General features: G+C 53.4%; 1 protein-coding gene across 3 annotated transcripts; it reads left to right on the top strand.

Annotated features, from left to right (window-relative positions):
• The first annotated feature begins 1,797 nt into the window (after window positions 1–1,797).
• On the top strand, window positions 1,798–11,580 carry NR2F1 (nuclear receptor subfamily 2 group F member 1). Of its 3 annotated transcripts, none has more exons than XM_072791491.1 (3): window positions 1,798–2,356; window positions 4,847–5,374; window positions 10,525–11,580. In XM_072791491.1, exons 1-3 carry the CDS (start codon window positions 1,894–1,896, stop codon window positions 10,803–10,805), a joined length of 1,272 nt encoding a protein of 423 aa, XP_072647592.1. In that variant the 5' UTR covers window positions 1,798–1,893; the 3' UTR covers window positions 10,806–11,580. The 3 variants fall into 3 exon arrangements, with proteins under 3 accessions (XP_072647592.1, XP_072647598.1, XP_072647607.1); XM_072791497.1 differs by lacking the exon at window positions 1,798–2,356 and adding an exon at window positions 3,656–4,146; XM_072791506.1 differs by lacking the exon at window positions 1,798–2,356 and adding an exon at window positions 4,321–4,469.
• Window positions 11,581–19,842: the final 8,262 nt, after the last annotated feature.

Genomic DNA, 19,842 nt, shown 5'->3' with positions numbered 1-19,842 from the left:
CGAGTCCTCCCGTTTAAACGCATTCAATTTTGGGGTCTCTCTCTCTCTCCTCTCTCTCTCCTCTCTCTCTCTCTCCTCTCTCTCTTCTCTCTCTTCTCTCTCTCTCTTCTCCTCCTCCGCCTCTCTCTCTCAATCTCTCTCAATCTCTTTCTCTTCTCTTCTCTTCCCTTCTCTCCTCTCTCCCTTTTCTTTTCTTACATATTCTATTAGTTGTTTCCCTCGTATTCTTCTTCTTCTTTCTCTTTTTCTCCCTCCTCCTTGCCTTTTACTCCATTCCTGCAGAAGAGAGAGGGCTAAACTTAAAAAAAAAAAAAAAAAAAAGGAGGAGGAGGAGGAGGCACCCCCTTCGTATTCTTCTTATCGTTATTTTATACATATATGATTTTTTTTGGAGGGAGGGTGTTGGTTCCCGGCTGAAGAGCACTTATTTAAAATACTAAAAAAAGAACATTTTTGGGCGATCTCCAGGGTTTTTTTAACTAGCTCTGTGTGTTATAGCAGAAGAAGCAGAAGAAGGAGCAAGAAAGAGGAAAAGAAGAGGATTATTTATTCGACCTACTTTGGATGTCTCTCGCTTTTTTTTTTTTTTTTTAAATTGCGATTCTTTTTCTTCTGATTTTTATTTTTTCGATTTCGCTGCGAATTCGTCGCCGGCGTGAATTATCTCGTATTTTTCTCCCTCTCCGTCACCTCCCGAAAGAAGAAGGCAGCGAGAGCCCGGCGCCACCGGCACAACAAAAAGAGCAAAGTGTGTGATCCTCGTCGCCGGCTGCCTCCCTCTCTCCGGCGCTGCCTTCCTGAATGGCTGGCTGCGTCCAGCCCTGGACCTGGCCCCCCGACACCAGCGCGCCCTGATCGCCGCCCGCAGCCTCGCCCCGCGCCCTGCTCGGCTCTCCGCGCTCCCCTCCATCCCGAGCCCCGCCAGGGCTCCCGCCGGGACAGCGGCGGCGGCGCGGGCGGCCCCGACCCGGGCTCGCGCTCCGGCTGCGGCCCCGACTCCAGCTCGGACTCCGGCCCGGGCCCCGGCTCCTCCAGCGGCGCTCGCCGCTGCAGCTGAGGCGGCGACTCCAGCGGCGCCTGCAGCCGCGACCTCCTCCTCCTCCGCCGCCGCCGCCGCCGCCGCCGCCGCCGCCGCCTCCGCCGCCGCCGCCGCCGCCTCCTCCGCCGCCGCCGCCGCCGCCGCCGCCGCCGCCCTCGCCGGCTTCCTCTATGTCGGCTGAGCCGGCGCGCAGCGTGTAGCCCGAGCGGCCGGCGGGCGGGCGGGCGGGCGCCCGGCGCGGGTGAGCGAGTGTGTGTGCGAGTGTGTGTGTGTGCGCGGGGGTGCGGGCGAGGCGGAGGGCGAGTGTGTGCGCGCGCCGTGGCCCATGCCCGCCGCCCCCGGCGCTGCGCCCCGCGCCGCTCCCGGCTGCCGCCTGTGCCATTTCTGATTTTGCAACTTGGGGAAGAAGAAAAAAGCGAGAGAAGGGAGAGCCTGCTCGGCTGGGGGGGGGTGGGGAGGGGGGGGAGAAGGAGAGCGCGGCCCCCCCAGGATCGGAGCGCGGGGGGAGCGGGCGAGGGGAGCAGGGGTGTTGGGGGGGGAGCCAGAGAGCCTGGGGGGGCTGCAAAAAGAGAGAAAGAAAACAGCAGGAACCACAACAAAACGCCAGCAGGGCGGGCGGGCGCGCAGCAGCAGCGGGGCGGCCGAGGCAGTAGCGGCGGCGGCGGCGGCGGCGGCGGAGGCAGCGGCCGGTGCCCGGCTCGGGCTCGGCTCCCGCGACCCCGGGGCGCCCGGCGGGCCCCCCGCCCCCTCCCCCTCCCCCCTTCCCCTTCCCCTTCCCCTCCCAGCGCGCCCGCGCGCCCCGCGGCCCTCGGCGAGCAGCTCGGCTCCCCCCAGCGCTCCCCGGGCCCAAAGATATGGCAATGGTAGTTAGCAGCTGGCGAGATCCGCAGGACGACGTGGCCGGGGGCAACCCCGGCGGCCCCAACCCCGCAGCGCAAGCGGCCCGCGGCGGCGGCGGCGGCGGCGGCGAGCAGCAGCAGCAGGCGGGCTCGGGCGCGCCGCACACGCCGCAGACCCCGGGCCAGCCCGGAGCGCCCGCCACCCCCGGCACGGCAGGGGACAAGGGCCAGGGCCCGCCCGGCTCGGGCCAGAGCCAGCAGCACATCGAGTGCGTGGTGTGCGGGGACAAGTCGAGCGGCAAGCACTACGGCCAATTCACCTGCGAGGGCTGCAAAAGTTTCTTCAAGAGGAGCGTCCGCAGGAACTTAACTTACACATGCCGTGCCAACAGGAACTGTCCCATCGACCAGCACCACCGCAACCAGTGCCAATACTGCCGCCTCAAGAAGTGCCTCAAAGTGGGCATGAGGCGGGAAGGTGAATATTTCTTCTCTGCTTCTTTCCCTGAGCTTCGCCCGCCTCCCCGGCCCTCTCTCTTTCTTTCTCTCGCGGGGGTGGCTGCTGTCTGGGGCTGGAGCTCCTGCGGTCCCGGCCCCGTCCCAGCCTCCCCTGTCCCCGCTGCCTTCCTCCCCCGGCGTCACCCCCCCCCCTCCCCAACCGAGCTCGCTGCCGCTGCCTCCCCCTCCCGGCCTGCGCTCCTCTCCCTGGCTCCTCCACCCCTCCTGCTGCCTGCTCAGGATTGTGTCCCTGGGATCGTGAGCTGTGGCTTAAAATCCCTTTACTTCCTCTGTCTTGGATGTGCTCGGTGTGTGTCTCTTTCCCGCGTGTGCGTGAGGATGCTTGGGGGCTGTGCTGGCATGAACTCGGGGAGGGGGTGCTTATTTCCCCCCCCCCCAGAAAACTCTTGTGTGTGTGTGTGTGTGTGTTTTTTTTCATTCCACTTTCCCCTCCACCTCTTCCTTCATCATACCCTTTATTTAAAAACTGGGGAGGGCCGGGGACTGGAGGACCCTGAACCATGGATTCATTGCTGCATCATCCTTTTGGAAGCTTAGCTTGGAAAAAGAGGAGTGAGATTTATTGCACTTGTAGGTCTAATTAGGGGGGAAGGGGGGCTTCTGGCCTGTTCACTGGTTCCCTCTCCTCTTCACCGAGCTGGGGCCGCCTCCTCCAGAGCTGTGGCCTTGTTTTCACCCCTCTACTTTGAAAGGAAAGTTTGTGACTGAACCGTCCTTTCATAGTTGTGTCATTTTTTTAAAAGCATGATACTCGTTTTATTTCTTCATCAAACTCCACCCTCCGCTTAAATACTGCATACAAATTACAATTTACAACGGCATTTACCGATCCTTCTGATTTGGCTATAATGCATAGACTGCAGCTGGCATGAGCTTCCACTTCATTTAATCTCTGTGTTGTGTGGGTTCGGTTTCTTTTAACACAACTTTTGATGTTGTATTTAGATATGCTTCATGTTCATGTGGCAAGGGATGCAGCACTTTTCTTATAAATATATTTAGCCGTTTACAGTTAAAGTTTATCTCCTGACAATCATTAAAGATGTCTTACAGTCAAATTAGCGAACCAGTCAATTTTGCAGAATGCAGATTACTCCTTCTTGTAATTGACTTTAAAATTATATTTTATATGCCACAAGAAAAGAAATTGAATTCCTTCAGATCTCAAGGAGCAGGCAAATATGACGACTTCATTTCTAGCTCCAGGGAGATTTTGTAGGCATCTGAAAAAAAAAAAAAAAAACTGAATTGTGCTCTCATTTAATTGAAAAATAACTGCCAAGTTCAAAACTATAATTAGAAAAAAGTATTCTAGCTGTTATGTTTCAAGAGCTTAAATTGCATTGGGGCTTGCATTAAAATTAGAATCAAAGCAAACTTAAGAAAATAGTGCACAACCTGAAATAAGACAGCTATGTGTACATGGACATATCTATATTAATTTGTTGAGGGGGGGGGAAGAGTTCAGTAGCCCTAACTTTTCCTAAAGTTGTCTTTGTTTACATGGCAATTTAAAACGCTGGCACTGTTGAAGTAAAACATACACATTAAAAAAAAAAAAAAACTTTGGTCAGCTTTAAGAACTCAAAGCATGCTTACGTTTTGCATTCAGATGGTTAATGAATCCAGTGTTTTTGCAGTTGCAAGCTCGTGCATTCACTGGGCAAAAGCTGGCTGCAGGTTGCAGTGGCACCTCACAGGACAGACATTAATTATATTTCCCACTTTTTTCAATAATGTTTGGCTACTGTAAGTTCAACTCTTTTCTTGGAATTTTTCAATTTTCTGTTGCTTTTAACAGTGAACTTTGTGTGGGGCGAAGGGGAGGAGGGGGCAGGGGAGGGGTGCAGGATACTTGTTTTATATTCAAAAGTTGTAAGTGGTTATGTAACTTGTATCTATTTTAAGGATAATTCTATAGCATTTTGAGAGAATATGGAAACATTTTGAGCAAAACCCTGCTTGCTTGCAAATGAAGAGGCGGCTAGGCGTTTGCCTAGAACCACAACCTTTCTCTGGTTTCGCCTGTTCTTTTTTGTTTGTTTTACTCTGATTTGTTTCATTCTGGAGGGGTGAGTGGGATTTCCCTAAACCTGTGTGCTGCACCTTGGTGGTGGAGGGCTTGGGTGGCGCTTCCTTGGCCTTGCCGGACCGGGGTTGGGGGGCGGGGGGGGGGGAGGTGTCCCTGCGCTCAGGCCTAGCTCTGGCGGGGCCGGGGTGGCCAGGGGCGCAGGCGGTGGCCGGGCACACGGAGCCGCGGAGCTGGAGGCCCGCACCCCACACTGCCTCCGGGCGCGGGCCGGGAGTGCGGGCGGGCGCGGGGCAAGATGCGCGGGGCGCGCGGGGCTGTAGGATGAGCCTCCGCATTGTGTCGGGGACGCGGCGGCGCGCCGAGGTCCGCAAGCCCCCTGGATGCACATTGCCTCTTTTCTCTCTTTCTTTTTGTCAGCGGTTCAGCGAGGAAGAATGCCTCCTACCCAGCCCAATCCAGGCCAGTACGCACTCACCAACGGGGACCCCCTCAACGGCCACTGCTACCTGTCCGGCTACATCTCGCTGCTGCTGCGCGCGGAACCCTACCCCACGTCGCGCTACGGCAGCCAATGCATGCAGCCCAACAACATCATGGGCATCGAGAACATCTGCGAGCTGGCCGCGCGCCTGCTCTTCAGCGCCGTCGAGTGGGCCCGAAACATCCCCTTCTTCCCGGACCTGCAGATCACCGACCAAGTGTCCCTGCTGCGCCTCACCTGGAGCGAGCTGTTCGTGCTCAACGCGGCCCAGTGCTCCATGCCGCTGCACGTGGCGCCGCTGCTGGCCGCCGCCGGCCTGCACGCCTCGCCCATGTCCGCCGACCGCGTCGTGGCCTTCATGGACCACATCCGCATCTTCCAGGAGCAGGTGGAGAAGCTCAAGGCGCTGCACGTCGACTCGGCCGAGTACAGCTGCCTCAAAGCCATCGTGCTGTTCACGTCAGGTGAGGCCGCGGTCGCCGGGAGGGCAGGCCGCGCCGGGGAGGCAGGCAGGCCGCGCTCCGCCGGGCCGGGCCTCGCGGGCCTCCCGGGCCTCCCGGGCCTCCCGCGCCGCCCCCGCGCCCCGCCGCCGCCGCCCGGGCCCAGGCCGTGTCCGGGGCGCGGCGCTGCGGGCGGCTGGGGCGCGGGGGGCGCGGGGGCGCGGGCGGCGGGGGCCCCGGGGCGGCGGGCGCGCGGCCTGGGTGTGCGCGGGGAGGGGGCGTTGGAAGTGCCTGGCTGCGCGTGTGTGCGGGGGGGGCGTGTGTGTGTGCGTGTGCGCGCGGGTGTGCGCGCCGGCGTGCAGGCTTCCTGGGGGAGGAGAGGGAAGGCAGCGATCGTGGGAACGTGGCTTTCTCCTCCGCGCGGCGCGCTCCCCGCCAGGGTCTCCCGACGCGGAGAGGCGCACGCAGGCCTGCAGAGGGAAGGAGGCGCGCAAATAAATCATAAATAATCCCGCTTTATGGCTGCCTGATTTTCCCTTATCGGAAACCATTCATGTTTGCAGTTGCTGAGGTTATTGAGGGTCGTAAAAAAACGGATTCAATCTAAACAAGAAAGATAAAAAAAAAAAACAAAAAAACAAAACAACAACAAAAAAACCACAAAAGGAATCCTGTAGGACCCGCAAGAATGGGAGGATTTCCCCACCCCCCCCCCCCTCCGGAGAGAAATCTCGTAGCCGTGCAAAACGCACGGACATTGGAAATTTAACAGAGTGCCTTAAAAATATCAAATTAAATGTAGGTGGTGGTAACATGCATGTTAACAATTTCTCTTATGATAGATGGTTCAAATTAACTTCCAGGAAAGTGCATTAACGTTGCCTTTGAAGGCTCTAGTCAGAGCCTCTGAGAACACTGCCCGCTTTTTATTATTGTAACCTGCAAGAGGGAAACATATAAACACCCGGGACAGCAGGTAATGGGGGGAAATATAAACAAAGCCAGAAAGGAGGCTGGTGGGGAACAGAGCTACTCAGATTGGGGCCGGGGCCTTGCCCACTGTGAGTAGGGTTAGCTGCACTTTTACTCCCATTATTGGCACTATTGTTTTTAATTCCTCCATTCAGAGAACAAATAAACCATCCTAATAAATCTATCCTAGAGCCAGGACCTCCAAAGGCCAAATTAAAACCATTCCTGAGCGAAGATGGCAAAACCCCTTTCCCAAGGCCTTGTTGAACAGTAAGCAATGGTATAATCTATCAATATTTCCTGGCTTTCATGCGTGAAGAATCGTATTTACATTGTATTAAAATGACTCTTAAATTTGCACAATATTGTAATGTAGCAAATGTAGTATTAATATCGATCTGAGCAGCAGATAATTTATTTAGACAAGAGCATCTCATTTGTATGCAGGGTGGCCAGAGCCGTGGACTTGGACTGCCCCCCTTTTACTTGCAGTGCAAATGCAGGTCTGCTAGTGGGAGAGGGAGTTATTCTTTGCAAGAGGATAAAGTGCAAACCTTAAAACAAATGGAAGATTTATTGAATAGCCTCCTCAGTGTTTGAATGCATTTTATCTTAATAAGTCTTCTTGATGGAAACGTGTTTTTCAAAAGTGACAAAGAGCCTGGGAAGCAGCGACCGGGCTGCTTTAGCTCTGGCAGGCCTGGGGCCTGGCTGGCTCTCTACTCCCCGGCTCTTTAGCCAAATTAATCAGGAAGCAAGCCAGTGTCGGGGAAGCTGGGGTTTTAAAATCTCATCCAGTGAGGTGTCTTGAAGCAGAAATGTGACTTGGAGCTGGACAGAGGTCTTCTCAGGAAAGGTCTTTCCTCCCTTTGCCTTGTCCCCTACTAAGGTTCTTTGAACTCCCTTGACTTTTCTGATCTCCTGCCCTTTCCCAGAGAGAGGCGAGGACTGTGCTGGCTGCAGGGAAGATTGTGGAATTATTCATGCTTTTCTTTCAACTTTCCGCCCTAAAACATCCCCGTGGAAAAAAAAAAAAAAAAAAGTGTCCCTTTTTAAAAAGTTTTCCCAAAGAAGTTTCCAAACTGCGTCTTCAAGGTGCAGAGGGAGGCTGAGAAGTGAACAATAACATTATTTTGTAGGAAAATTGCAAACAGAATATCTGAAAATGGAAATGGAGCTGTCAGTAGTAATTCACCCCCCCCCTCCTCCATACAACACATTTCCACTTTTGACTAAACTTGTTTTGATTGCTAGCCAGAAGGGAATTCATGGGAAGCCTTCTCAAAGTCATCCAACTTTTAAGCAAACTTTGAATGATGGAAAAGACAGTTTTAGACATATTGTCCAACGAGGTTTGCTCCGGCTAAGTATTTGAAGCTGGCACGGGGGGTTCCCTGTGGTGGTTTTCACATTTGGCCTCCGGATGGTATGCTTAATCCTTAATATTCTGGACAGCATCCAAGGACTAGGTCATGACCTGAACTTACTTTTTAAAAAAATTCATTAATTCATACACCTAAATATTCCCTCAAATAAATGGGACCTCCTCTGAAAGGAGCCATCTAGTTAACATAAATACAATAAATCCATTTTCAGCACAATAATAACTTTGATTTCTAGTTATGGCAGCTGATTACATCTATATTTCCTGAACACTAAACTCTTGTGAATGCACACCATGAAATACATTCTCTGCACTACAAAGGCTAAGCCGGGAGGGCCTGAGCAGTAATGGTTATTTATTTACATAATTTCTTTTCCATATACTATAAAAGAAATATTGAGGGTTCCCACATTGACACTAGCACATAAAAATTGAGACATGGACTCACCTCCTTTTCTTATCTCGGGTGTATCTCGTAGAATGTAAATATGTCCTGCATTAACACCCCCCCCCCTTCCCTGCTCACCTAGCTTTGCTGCCATCACCAGCCAACTGATCTGAGCGCTCATACTGTCCGTGCATAGTTGGGGGGAGTCCTGTCCTGGGAGTATCCGGAGTAGGGATGAATAACTAGGGTGGGAATCCAGGCCTGAAGTAGGACTCCTGCTGGAGGGAGGCCACAGAGCTGGCCGGCTGGCACCTGGCAGCCAGGCCCAGCTACAGGCATTCTGCCTTCAAAGGAGGAAAGAAATCCAAGCAGCCAGCACAAGGCCCAAGCAAGCCTTTCCTGGGCTTCTCTCTCTTGGAGCGGCCTAGCTGGGAGAAGGGTAGTGTCCTTGCGCTCTGAGGGCCCTAATGGTAAATATCAGATAAATATTTTACAGACCTGAGGGGATGCCATATGGGTCTTTAAAAAAAAAATCTGCTGGGGTACCAGTGGGTCCTTTTCATACTGCATTGTCTGAGGCTGAAAGGGATCCTGTGGCATAATGGGCAGATAATGCATGTAAAGCAAGATATATGTAAATATGAGTCTGCATGGTGGCCATTCAGCAGGGCCAGGTTAGCAAGCAAGGCCAAGGGCAGACCTGGGGGGCCCCCTCTCTCAGCAACGAAGCCCCAAAGTGCTCCTGCCCTGGCCCTGCTAACCATAAAATCTCAATGGCTTCCCAGGTCAGGCCAGTGTGGATGCACCCGAGTGGCTGGCAGGAGTAATTAGACATCTGAGAGGAACCCATTCTGGATCTAGGGTCAAAGGAGACCTGCCTCAGAAGTTCTTGAATTAGCACTAGTTTTATTTGTATTTTTGCTCAAGGCCATTGCCTTGTAGATGAAGGTGTTAGACTGCTTTGTAAATCCCAGTTCTTGAAATAGAAAGACATAAAGCTCAGAAACTCAGAAGCAGACGCGGGCTTCACTTTGAATCGTTTGGTGTGACTTCTTAGGGTCACACTTGCCCATTCACGATTATATAACGTCCTTTTGGGGGCATTGCCATGCATGAATTTCTTCCCAGATCTATATATTAGCAAACTCTGCCTTTGATCTCGAGTCAACCTCCTGACTGGCAAAGGGCTCCTCTGTGATCTTCCTGTTTTTTAAAAAATATTTATTATTAATATAACAAATAACAAGGGTGTTTGAACTAAGAGAAGAAGCTTTCACTTCATTCCTTTCATTCCACCTTCTCCTCCATTTCTTTGCCTTTAGTTAGTTGATACAGTATAAACTGCTGTCTTGAAAGATTTTTAGGGGACCATGAGGAGCCCTGGTTGATAGGAGATAAACACACAGGTCTTAAGATGCTGTCATTGTGTGTAAGTGCCTTCTCCCCCTTGGTCCTGTGACAGGAAGCCTGTCTCCCCAAATCCCCCCCTCAACTCCCCACCTCCCAGTTTGGAAGCAGCAACAGCAGCTGCCTCCAGCCCAGCTTTGTGTCTGATCGTGGAAGATGTCTCCTTTCCGCAGCCTGGAGTAACTGAGCCATATTCCTTCTGATTATTATACAGCTTACAGAGATGTGACCAATTTTCAATTACTTGATCTAAAGCACAGATAGAAGCGTACACTCTCACCAAGGATTTGCTGCAGAGTTCTCGCTTGCTCAGATAGTGGATCTCAAATCCTGTACTGCTAGAGCATGGGCTCGATCTGATTTCCCGCACTGCCAGCCCTTGATTCCTTACCACCACCACCACCAGCACCACCACCGCCCCTGCCCCCAGGTGTTTGTTCACTATACAATCTAGGTTCTCCTTGAGGATTTTGGTTGGGGTCCTTTGGGTTTGAGAGGGAAGACTCCAGGAAGCCTGTAAGAACTGCCTCCAGGCTACGTATTTCTTCAGGGCTTCTGCACACCCCAAAATCAGGGGCAAAAGGGGCAAAAGTCCTCCCTTTAATGAGCACAGTGGAAAGATGCTCCCCTGCAGGCGGAGGACAGGTTGCTTCGCACAGCAAACATGGCTCCAGCATCGTACATTATTTAATCCAAAGGTGAAAGAGGAAAAACAAAGGGACTAGAGAGGTTGCTGCCTCTGCATGTGTGTTCTTCTGTCTCCAGCTCCCCTAGGCTTGGGCGAGGGTGGGGAGTTGTTGATTTATTTTTATTTGTATTGGGGGCCGAGGGGAGGGAATGGTGAGGAAGGCTTGGGGAGGTATGGAGAGGAGGATTTTTCCCCCCTCTTCCCTCCTATTTCTTTTCCCCCCTCTTATCAACCTAAAAAATTTTTTTTCCCTCATGGTTTGTTTGTGCCTTTGCTGTTCACTAACCTGTGTGTGCCCTCCCCCTCTTCTCTCCTTCTTGTGGCTGCACGGCCAGACGCCTGTGGCCTGTCGGATGCCGCCCACATCGAGAGCCTGCAGGAGAAGTCGCAGTGCGCCCTGGAGGAGTATGTGAGGAGCCAGTACCCTAACCAGCCCAGCCGCTTCGGCAAACTCCTACTGCGACTGCCCTCCCTGCGTACCGTGTCCTCCTCGGTCATCGAGCAGCTCTTCTTCGTCCGTTTGGTAGGTAAAACCCCCATCGAAACTCTCATCCGGGATATGTTACTGTCTGGGAGCAGCTTCAACTGGCCTTACATGTCCATCCAGTGCTCCTAGACCTTGGGCGCTTCCCACCTGCCCCCGCCTCCCTAGAGACTCAGAGGACCGGCGGGGGCCATGGACTCCAAAGCTGCGGGGACATCCGGGCGGCTGTTGCAGGGTGCAGCCAGGCAGGGGGGAGGTGGGCCGGGCCGACAGGAGCAGCCCACCCTGCAGAAATGCAACCCGAGCTGCAAACCAGGAGAAAGAGACTCTCTTTAGGATCAGATCTGTGAACATGTTGGAAAGGAAAGAAAAAGGACCTTGTGTCTGGTGAGAAAAGGAAAAAAAAAAATTGGAAGAGAGGACCATGAGAATTTTAATAAAACAGAAGGAGACTAATGGACCTTCCAGGATTTATTGTGGACGGATGTGGATATATTCTGTACAGAAAACAACACACATGGAAGTGGACTGAATTCTATGTAGAAACACACACACACACACAAACACACACACCCCAAACATTGTTATTCATTTTGTAAAATACTAGTCTTTATTTTCATTTTTTTGTAAAATTTAAACATCGTATGCACATAAAAAAAGGAAACAAGAATTAGGGGAAAATAACATTTTCCAAATAATTATAAAAAAATTGTCCTGTGTCTATGTATCTATATCTGTTTTGTATTTTTTTCTGGTTCCAAACCAGATTTCCTGTGATTCTATACTAATAATTTTTGATATAACCCTTTGCTTCTTATAATGAGTGCGATATATGTTGTCGAGGCTGTTCTTCAAGAATTAAAATTGAAGTGAAAATTTAAACAAAAAATAAAAGAATTTAGCAAAACCCACGTGTCTGGTTACTTGACAGATGTCCTGAGTGCAAGAGAACCCTCCCATTAATTGCCATTCCAATTATGATTAGAACGGGAGGTGAGGGTGGAAACTTCTAAGGTCCATTACGAAGTTGTCTAGATTTATTTCCTCAAACCAAGCCGCCGCCTTGGTTTTGTAAATGCAGAGGGTCAGGCTCTGTGTGGGCTGGGATGGGCAGGGAGAGGGCAAGGCACCTTGGTGGCTCCCAGCAGCTCTCGTGACCTTGTGGATGGTTGGTGCCCTGCACAGAGCCAAGCGGGGAGCCCGGAGTAGGCTCGGTTGGAAGTGGAGGCCGAGTCCAGGGGCCATTGGCTTCAGTGACCGCAGGTGGGAACTTGCCCGGCTGGAGAGGCCCCAGAGAGGCGTGGGGAGCTGAAAGGCGGATTGAGGGCAGGGGAGGGCTGCTCAGAAGCCTCATGTCCCTATAACTGCAAGATCGGCCTCTCTCCAGCTCTGGGAGAGAGAGTTAGGGCCTCAACGCTGCCAAACCTACCTCTGCTCCCCCTTATGGTCCGCTGCAGAGCTGCCTGGGGTTTACCCTTCACTCCAGCCTCTGTGACAGGGGTGCCCTGGAGGGCTCTCAAGCTCAGTTGGGTGAAGGGAAAGGCCCCCCTGTGCCACTTATGGCCATGGACCTGGAACTGGGGAGCTGGTGAGCTAGGCTGGAGCAGGTTCTTTCCAGGAGCAGCGTTTGGGCTCTAGTGGCCCTTTCAGGGCAGAAACCTGCCGCTGAGGCCTCTCTTTGGGGTGTGCGTGGGGGGCTGCTCTCTGTTACAGCTTTCCGAGCATGAATGTTTTATAGGATTCTAGTCGGCGCTGCAAGAACACATACTACCAAGGGAGCTTTTTCCTAACGTATTAATAAAGGCAGATCTTTTCAAATAACACCTCTTACCTCCTCCCCCACCTCTCACCCCCAAACAGGCCTTGGATGAGGCAAGTGCTTCACTTTCAGAAGTCATTGACAAAGTTTTGCTTTCATTTGCTGATGAGAAACCTCCAGGATCCCCCACTCCTTTAAAAATGTATTAACAAGCTCCAAGCCGCCTGAGTGAGGTTTTAATATTCTAGGTGCGGTGCGGCCAGGGCAATGCCACACTGTGTGGAGAAACCCCTGCAGGTCCACCTGCCACCGGGCCTGAGCCTTAGGGAGGCAGGGAGGGCACAGTGGCTGGAGTGAGGGGCGGTCGGGGCCCTCCGGCCCTCGCAGGGGTCCCAGCCCGCCCTGGGCCTCAGCCTTTGCACTACACTGGGGGCAACCGGCTTTGAGCCTAGACTGACCGTCCTGCGGACTGAGCGCCCAAGGCCCAGAGGGGCAAGGGAAGAGCTCACGTTTAAACCCCTGACCGCCCCCCAGAAAGTCTCAGAGAGCCCTCCCGGGTTGCTAGATGAGGGAATGGGGGGGTGGGGTGGGGTGGGCTGCAGGCCCGGTGCAGGGGGGAGGGGATTCGGTCGAGCTGCCTCTGAGCGCTCACCGATCCTTGCTGCCTTTCTTGAAATGAGATGTAAATATATTCATTACAGAGTGATCCCTCTGATGAAAACAGATAAACATTTTTGTAGGTCGGAAACGTATTTTTCAATTAATTTCAATATGGAAGCCCCAGCACAAGGTGGCCAGTGTGGGGACCCTCCCAGAAGCCAAGGCCTGGGGTGCACCAGGCTCTCGCTCCCGGCCCAGAGGGGACAGTGGTAACTGGCCTGTCGCGGGCCTCGGACCGGCCTGGAGCCCGGCCACCTCTCCGGCCTGGGCCCGAGGCCCCAGCAGACCAGCGCCGCGGCAGGGAGAGCAGGCCTCGCCCCTCAGGGCCTCGCTGACCCCTCACAGGCTCGGTGCAGGAACTGGGGGCGCTGGGCCCGGCGACCAGAGGGGGACCGGGTGGCCCGCTCCCTGCCAGGCGGGCCTGGCTGGGGGCTGTGGGCAGGGGCTCTCTCCTGCACTCTTCAGAGGTCTCTGTGTGTCTCAGGCGGAGAGACAGAGCCTCCCAGGAGACTCAGGGGCTCTGGGGGTGCCCCCCCCCCCCCCGCAGGGCAAGGCAGGCTTCGGGAGCTCGGAGGGCACAGCGGGCCCCACAAGTCTGCTCAGGCCTCCCGAGGTTCAGGAGCTGAGAGCGCAGTGTTCAAGCCCTGGGCTCAGCCTTCCAGCAACCAGGGAGCGCCCCCTCTTCTCCCGGAGCCCTGGCAGGGCTCCCTGGCCCGGCTGACCCGGCCCCAGGCCCAAGGACTCAGGGCCCAGCGGCCCCCCGGCCGCCCCGCTGTGCAGAGGGGCCGCCCCAGGAGTGGCCGCGGCCTGCGTCCCCTCAGATCCTGGAAGCCACTGGGCAGAAGGCGAGGGGGAGCGGGAGGGAGTGTCCTCTGCCTGGGTGGCCGCCCAGAGGCCCCAGCAACGAGCCCGCCTTGGAGCCTGGAGCCGAGCGCCAGGGGGAGCCGTGGAACGTGGGGGCGAGGCCGCAGGCAGGTGTGGGCGCCCGGGTCACGGGGCCTGCGGAGGCCGAGGCGCAGCGGCCCTAAGGAGCTGGCAGGGTAGGACCGGGCTGTCCCCAAGGCCGAGCAGGTACATCAGAACTGTGGGAGAGCGGCCCACACAAGGTGACGTCCCCCTCGGAATTACCTGTGACATCTGAAAGTCAAGCGCTCCCCTTTCTAACCCAAACACTTGCTGGGCGACTGAGAACTTTGGGGGCTTTGAAGTCGGGTTAAACTACTTTAGCCACACGCTTTCCTGAAAACATCAAAAAGCCATCTTAGGACGTGCTCTCCTCTGGGGATTTCTAGGGCAGGAGGTTGCGCCCCGTCCGCAGCCAGGGGACAAAGAGTGGCCTCAGGGAGTTAAAATGTGACCTCAACCCCCTCCCCAGCACACCCCAAACTGCCCAGGCCTGGGGAAAGCCCCCGGGGTGGGGATGGGCGTCCCTCCTGGCCACCAGAACAACCCTGGGCTTCCCGGGCCCTGCCCCTTGGGTTGCTTCAGGCTCGGGGACTCCATCAGCCGCAGAGGGTGTCGGTGGGCTGCCCCCCAAGCCCCGTCTCCCAGCTTCGAGGTCAGGGCCACTAGGTTTGCGGAGCCCCTTCTATCCGAGCCCACCTGAGCTCATCTGCTTGGAGAGTGCAAAAAGTTTATTAAAAAAAAAAAATCCTCCCGGTCAGCTCACAGGCAGCCCTTAGATGTCCTACAGCGCCAGGATCACCCCCTGTAAGCCACTCGAGTCTCCAGAACGAATCACCTGAATGTCCCTGCAAATGGGAGACCCTGAAGGAGAGTGGGGAGGGTGGGCAGGGAGACACAAGTGGAAACTAATAAAACTCTTGTTAGAGGGCCCGCTCAGGATCCGCGGCGTCACTGGGCCTTTTACTTGGAAAGCCAAAGAGTTGTATTCCTAAATGAGTTAAAGACCCATTTACCTCTGTCGTGTTCTATTCATCAAGCCACAAGTTGAGAGTTCCTAACATGAAACTATTTGTTTGCTTACACAACCAGCTGGGCGCAATTTCACGTCTGAGATATCTATCTGAAAGCGCCTCTCATTTATTATCTCTCCTTGTCAGCGAATCCATTTTCAAGCTCCCCCTCCCCCCTTTGGGGTTTATTTATTTATTTTTGGTGGGACTTCTGCGCCTGGGAGGACCTGGGTCTCCAGAGCTCCCCAGGGAGCAGCCGGTCCCTGCGGGGGGGGGGGGGGGGGGCTCCTGCTGTGCCCGGGGCACCCGGACCCGGGTTGGGGGGAGGGCAGCAGAGGTCCCCTGCTGACCCCGGCGGGCGCCCCAAGGGCCAGGGTGAGGGGCGGGTGGCGGGTGGACCTGGCGGGACACCCTGAAGCCGCCCTTCTCCCGGGGTGTCCCCCCTGCTAGCAGTCCCAGAGTCAGCCGCAACCACCTGTGCGAGGAGGGGTGGGAGGAGGCCCGGGAGGGGAGTCCAGGAGCCTCTCTCCCAGTTGGGGGCCCGAGATGCAGATTTGAGAGATGCTTTTACAAAGCCTCACCTAATCCCACGGGGCCAATTTCTTCTCCCAGGCTGGGCCCGGAGCGCAGAGTGAGTAACCAAGATGTAAATAGTTGTGTGATGGGTTGGGGGAGGGGGCAGCGCATTTATTGTGTGTGTGCGGAGGGAAGAAGGCTGCACGTGGTTTCAATTTTGAAGCACAAAGAAATAACATGCAATGCAGAAAATAGGTTTATGAATGTAATTGAGAGGAAAGAAAACAATTAACACGGTGCAAGGTTGCACACTCGATTCTCCACCCCTCGCCTTCCCTTCTACCCCAATTTTGAGAAATCCGGGTCATGTGAATAGAGTGGGTCTAGGCAGTTGGATCCGGCTGACAAGGGAACCCCTGATGGAGATCACAGTGATGGGTGGATAATGGTGTCTATCCATCTCCTAGTCGGCTAAGGCCTCCTCCGACCAAGCTGAAAGCGAGGGATCAAATCCCCAAGTCCATTGTATACAATGTCCGTAGTTGTAAAGGTGGAAAGGAGAAGGGGTGTGTGTAAGGCAGGGGAGAGGGAGAACGAGAAAGAGAGATAGCCAGGGATTTCTTTAAGACAGACCAGGCTGGTCTCTGCAAGCTATCCTATTGTGTTGATTTAGGAGGACATTTGCTGTATATAACGTTTAAGGCTGATAATATCATTGCGCAGCCAGATAAATAAAGCGTTGGCCCAACCGTGGGGTCAGCGATCGATCTCTGGGCTCAGAGGAAAAGGGAGAGAGACAGGATCGAGCACGAGGCTCTGTCTGTGTGCTTGTCAGGCGGCAGGCAGGAGCCCGAGTGTGTGTGAGCGTCAGGGTGTGCGAGAGAACCAAGTCTTCAGCTGGCCAAGAGGCTCATTAGCATTCCTAACCCATGGACCTGCGCTGACAACTAACAGAGATATCCCGCTCACCACCAGGCCTCGTCTCCTTTTGTCTTCAGATCTGGAGGAGAAAAAGATTTCTCGGTGGAAGCTGGAGCCTGAACTTCCATGTGGTTGATGGAGATTCAGGGTATAAAGAGACGTTTCAGGATCCTGCCTGGTCTTTCACTCTGCTTTTAAAAACTTCCCTCCTAAAGAAGGAAGTTCCTTTTTTTTCTTTTTTTGCCTTTCTCTCTTAAAGTGTAATATGTTTGTTGCAACTCCAAGCTTAAATGAGAGGGAAAATTCCCTGAAAATATTTTGCCATTTCTCCTTGTTGACATGCAGAGAGGTGGATGTTTATATGTTTGGCTCACAGACACATGTAAAGCTGGTACTTTTCAGGATTTCTAGAACATAGCAACCAGGGGTTGTTGGAGATTTTTTTGTTTCTCTTCTTTCTTCTGCTTGGTTTTGTTTTGGTCGTGACAAAATTCATTTGGTTTCCCACAATACAGGGTCTGCTTATTACCTTATCAGTCCGCTGTTTGGGTAAAGTACAACCTTTGAAAATTAAATAGGGTCTAGTTTTGTGTTAACCATCAGAAATGAGCAATTTTAGAGGCCTCCACTATTCCAAGGGACATTGTAAGATTACACTCTTTCACGCGGTTTTAATCACCTTACACCTATTTGGGGTTAAGTGTCTCAGTTAACTACATCTCCCAGGGATAAATACGGATCCAGTGCTGTCCCAGATCCTGCGCCTTGAACTCCATCAAATGAGGCAGATAGTTTTACATCGGAGTGTACAAATTATCCCATGTTGACAGATGTTTGTCACTTAGTAACTTCTTTCCAAGTTTTCCCCCTCCCCTAAGCCTTCTTTCTTGCTTGCTTTGTTGTTTTAAAATATGCATGTCTCTCACTGGAATGCCAGTCACGAGTGCAAACTTTGTGTCCAACCTCCCACATGAAATGATCCTTTTAGAGGGAACTCGATATGTCTCAATCTGCACTTCACTCAAAGCCTGTGGGTACGGGCCACTCACTCACTGGTCCTGGCTTCAAAATAACTCAGCAGAAACGAGTTTCCAACTAAAAATCCCCTCGAATGTCTCCCAGGGAAGAAATATAGCTCCTATAATTAAAGGAGGCAACGGCCGGAGGGGGAATGCAGCCGGCAGCCAAAAAAAAAAAGTAAGAGTTTTATTTATTTGCTGATTGAACTTGGGTTGTCACGACCAGCAGGTTTATCCACACTGGAAGTGCTGGCGGTTTGTACTGTGTGTGCACAAGAGGGAGAGGTGGGCAGAGAAGAAGGGGAAGGGGAGGATGACACGGAACAGGGGGTGTGCAAGAGGTGAGGACAGATTTGGGGGAGACAGAAACTGATCTCTGTGGGACAAGGTAAGGCAATTTCCTAGCACTGGATTTGCGTAAAAACTTGTAGCTGAGGGAAATGGGAGGGGGGGAGCTCAGAGGAGAAGAGGGGGTAATTATAGTAAACTCCTAAATGTGGGGTATCGTCAGGCAAAGGAGGACTCTGATTTCCCTAGAAAAGTAATGTGACAGCAGGAAAATTATTAGCTGTGCTGTGTGTGGCGGTTTCGGTATGTGGGGGGTGGAATTATGAAGAGAGGAGCCGGAGAGCAGGGAAGAAGTTCCAGGACTCAAAGCACAAGTGCCACGGAGCCAGAAGCCCTCCACCCTCCTTGGCAAAAGTTGCCTAGTAGGTGTGGACGTGAAGTCTCTAGAAGACATCATCTTTACATCGTATTTTAATGAGTTTCATCTATTTGAACTGATTCTGGCATTAGAAGCACTTATAGGATGATTCAGTTCACAGGATGAAGAACACCTCCCCATCTCTTTGGCCAGCCCCCCCACCCCCACCCCCCCAAAAAAGAAGCTTCGAAACAGAAGGAGTACTCAGGCTGGGCAGCTCATTTCTATTAAAAAGGCAAAACTTTAGCACTGATGGAAAACAGATGAATTTTTTTCTCCCTCTCTCTGAAACAGTTACTCTCTTTTACTGATGTGAAGTGACGTCAGCAGGGCCTGTCCTATCCCCTTGGAGGGAAGGGAGGGAGGGAGGAGGAGGGGATGGAAGGAGGGAGCTGGGAGAAAGAGCTACAGAAAAAGAGAAAGAGCGAGCTGAGAGAAGAGGGAAGGGAGGGGGCGGGAAGGAGAAATTGAGAATGAATATCCTCCACTTTTTTGACCAAAATTCCACAAAGAGTGGGCAACACGATGCCTGGGAAGCCCGTCACGGAGAGGACACCCTTCTCAGCTCCGGCCCGGTCGGCATACCCTAACATATGGAAAGCTTACAGGCCCTGTGCACTTATAGGAGCCGATAATGCATTAGCTCTCAGCAATATTTACAGCACCGCGCTTAATACACACCAGATGGTTCGCGACTGTGCCGCCCCAGCCAGCTCGCTCCTCGGTTTTACTCGGCGGCACTTTGTTGCAATTACGCTCCATGCTGAGACCAATTTTATTGGTGACCTATTTTTCATATTTGCAGCGTTTTATGTTAAAAACCTCCTCTCTGGCCTTTTTTTTTTTTTTTTTTTTTTTTTTTTTTTTTTGGGGAAAGGGCAGCAGCGCCCAGGAAGGGAGAGCTGGGGAGGATGCTGCTGCAGCTGTCGAGGTGGGGATGCCTAGATGCATATTTATCACGAGGTTGCACACCTCGGGTTTAAGGGAGTCCACCGGGTAGACATAAATACTCGGGTCATTACGTTGGTTTCCCCCAGCCCCTGTTTGTCAGACCCCCGCGGACTGTCTACGCGGCGCGTTCGCCTCCGAGTCGATACAGCGGACCATAAATATTGTATTCCATTAATTACCACGCCGCTGGCTGATGCCGGGCGCCGGCGTCCTCGAGCGACGCAGGGCAAATGAGGACGCGGCCCGAGCGCGTTTGCAGGCTGCGAGCCCCGCTGACAGCGCCGCGGAGCCGGGTCCCGGGGCCCGCGCGGCGCGGCGGGCGGCCTGGGTCGGGGCGGGGCGCGCCTACCTGCGCCCGGGCGGCGGGGACCGTCCCAGAGGCGCGCCCCGCGGGGCCTCCCCCCCCACCTCCCGCCTCGGAAACACCCCCGGGGGCCCGACTCGGGGACTCTGCTTTGCACCGAACAATATAAATACCCCATTTGCGGCGACGCAGGTGTGCTCTTCCTACCCAGACTCTTCTTTTCCAACCACCCCCCCCAACTCCTCGTTGACACTGACTCTTTATACCCCCTTCCCTTGCTTTAAAAAAAAAAAAAAGAAGAAAAAGAAAAATCACAGATGTTTACTTTATTGATATAACCTATACCATGGTTAGGCGGAGAATAATATGCCTCAACTAACAGTCATTTAGCAAATAATAGAGGCGTTCTGGATGCTT

The sequence above is a fragment of the Canis lupus genome, chromosome 2, assembly GCF_048164855.1.
Source record: "Canis lupus baileyi chromosome 2, mCanLup2.hap1, whole genome shotgun sequence".
Classification (NCBI taxonomy): domain Eukaryota; kingdom Metazoa; phylum Chordata; class Mammalia; order Carnivora; family Canidae; genus Canis; species Canis lupus.
This window is presented reverse-complemented; position numbering and strand designations above follow the sequence as displayed.

Excerpts from the sequence above, each read along its gene's own strand:
- NR2F1 (XM_072791491.1), top strand. The coding sequence starts at position 1,894 with ATGGCAATGGTAGTTAGCAGCTGGCGAGATCCGCAGGACGACGTGGCC. Across the intron at positions 2,357-4,846 it reads AGTGGGCATGAGGCGGGAAG|CGGTTCAGCGAGGAAGAATG; the intron begins GTGAATATTTCT and ends TCTTTTTGTCAG. Across the intron at positions 5,375-10,524 it reads CATCGTGCTGTTCACGTCAG|ACGCCTGTGGCCTGTCGGAT; the intron begins GTGAGGCCGCGG and ends CTGCACGGCCAG.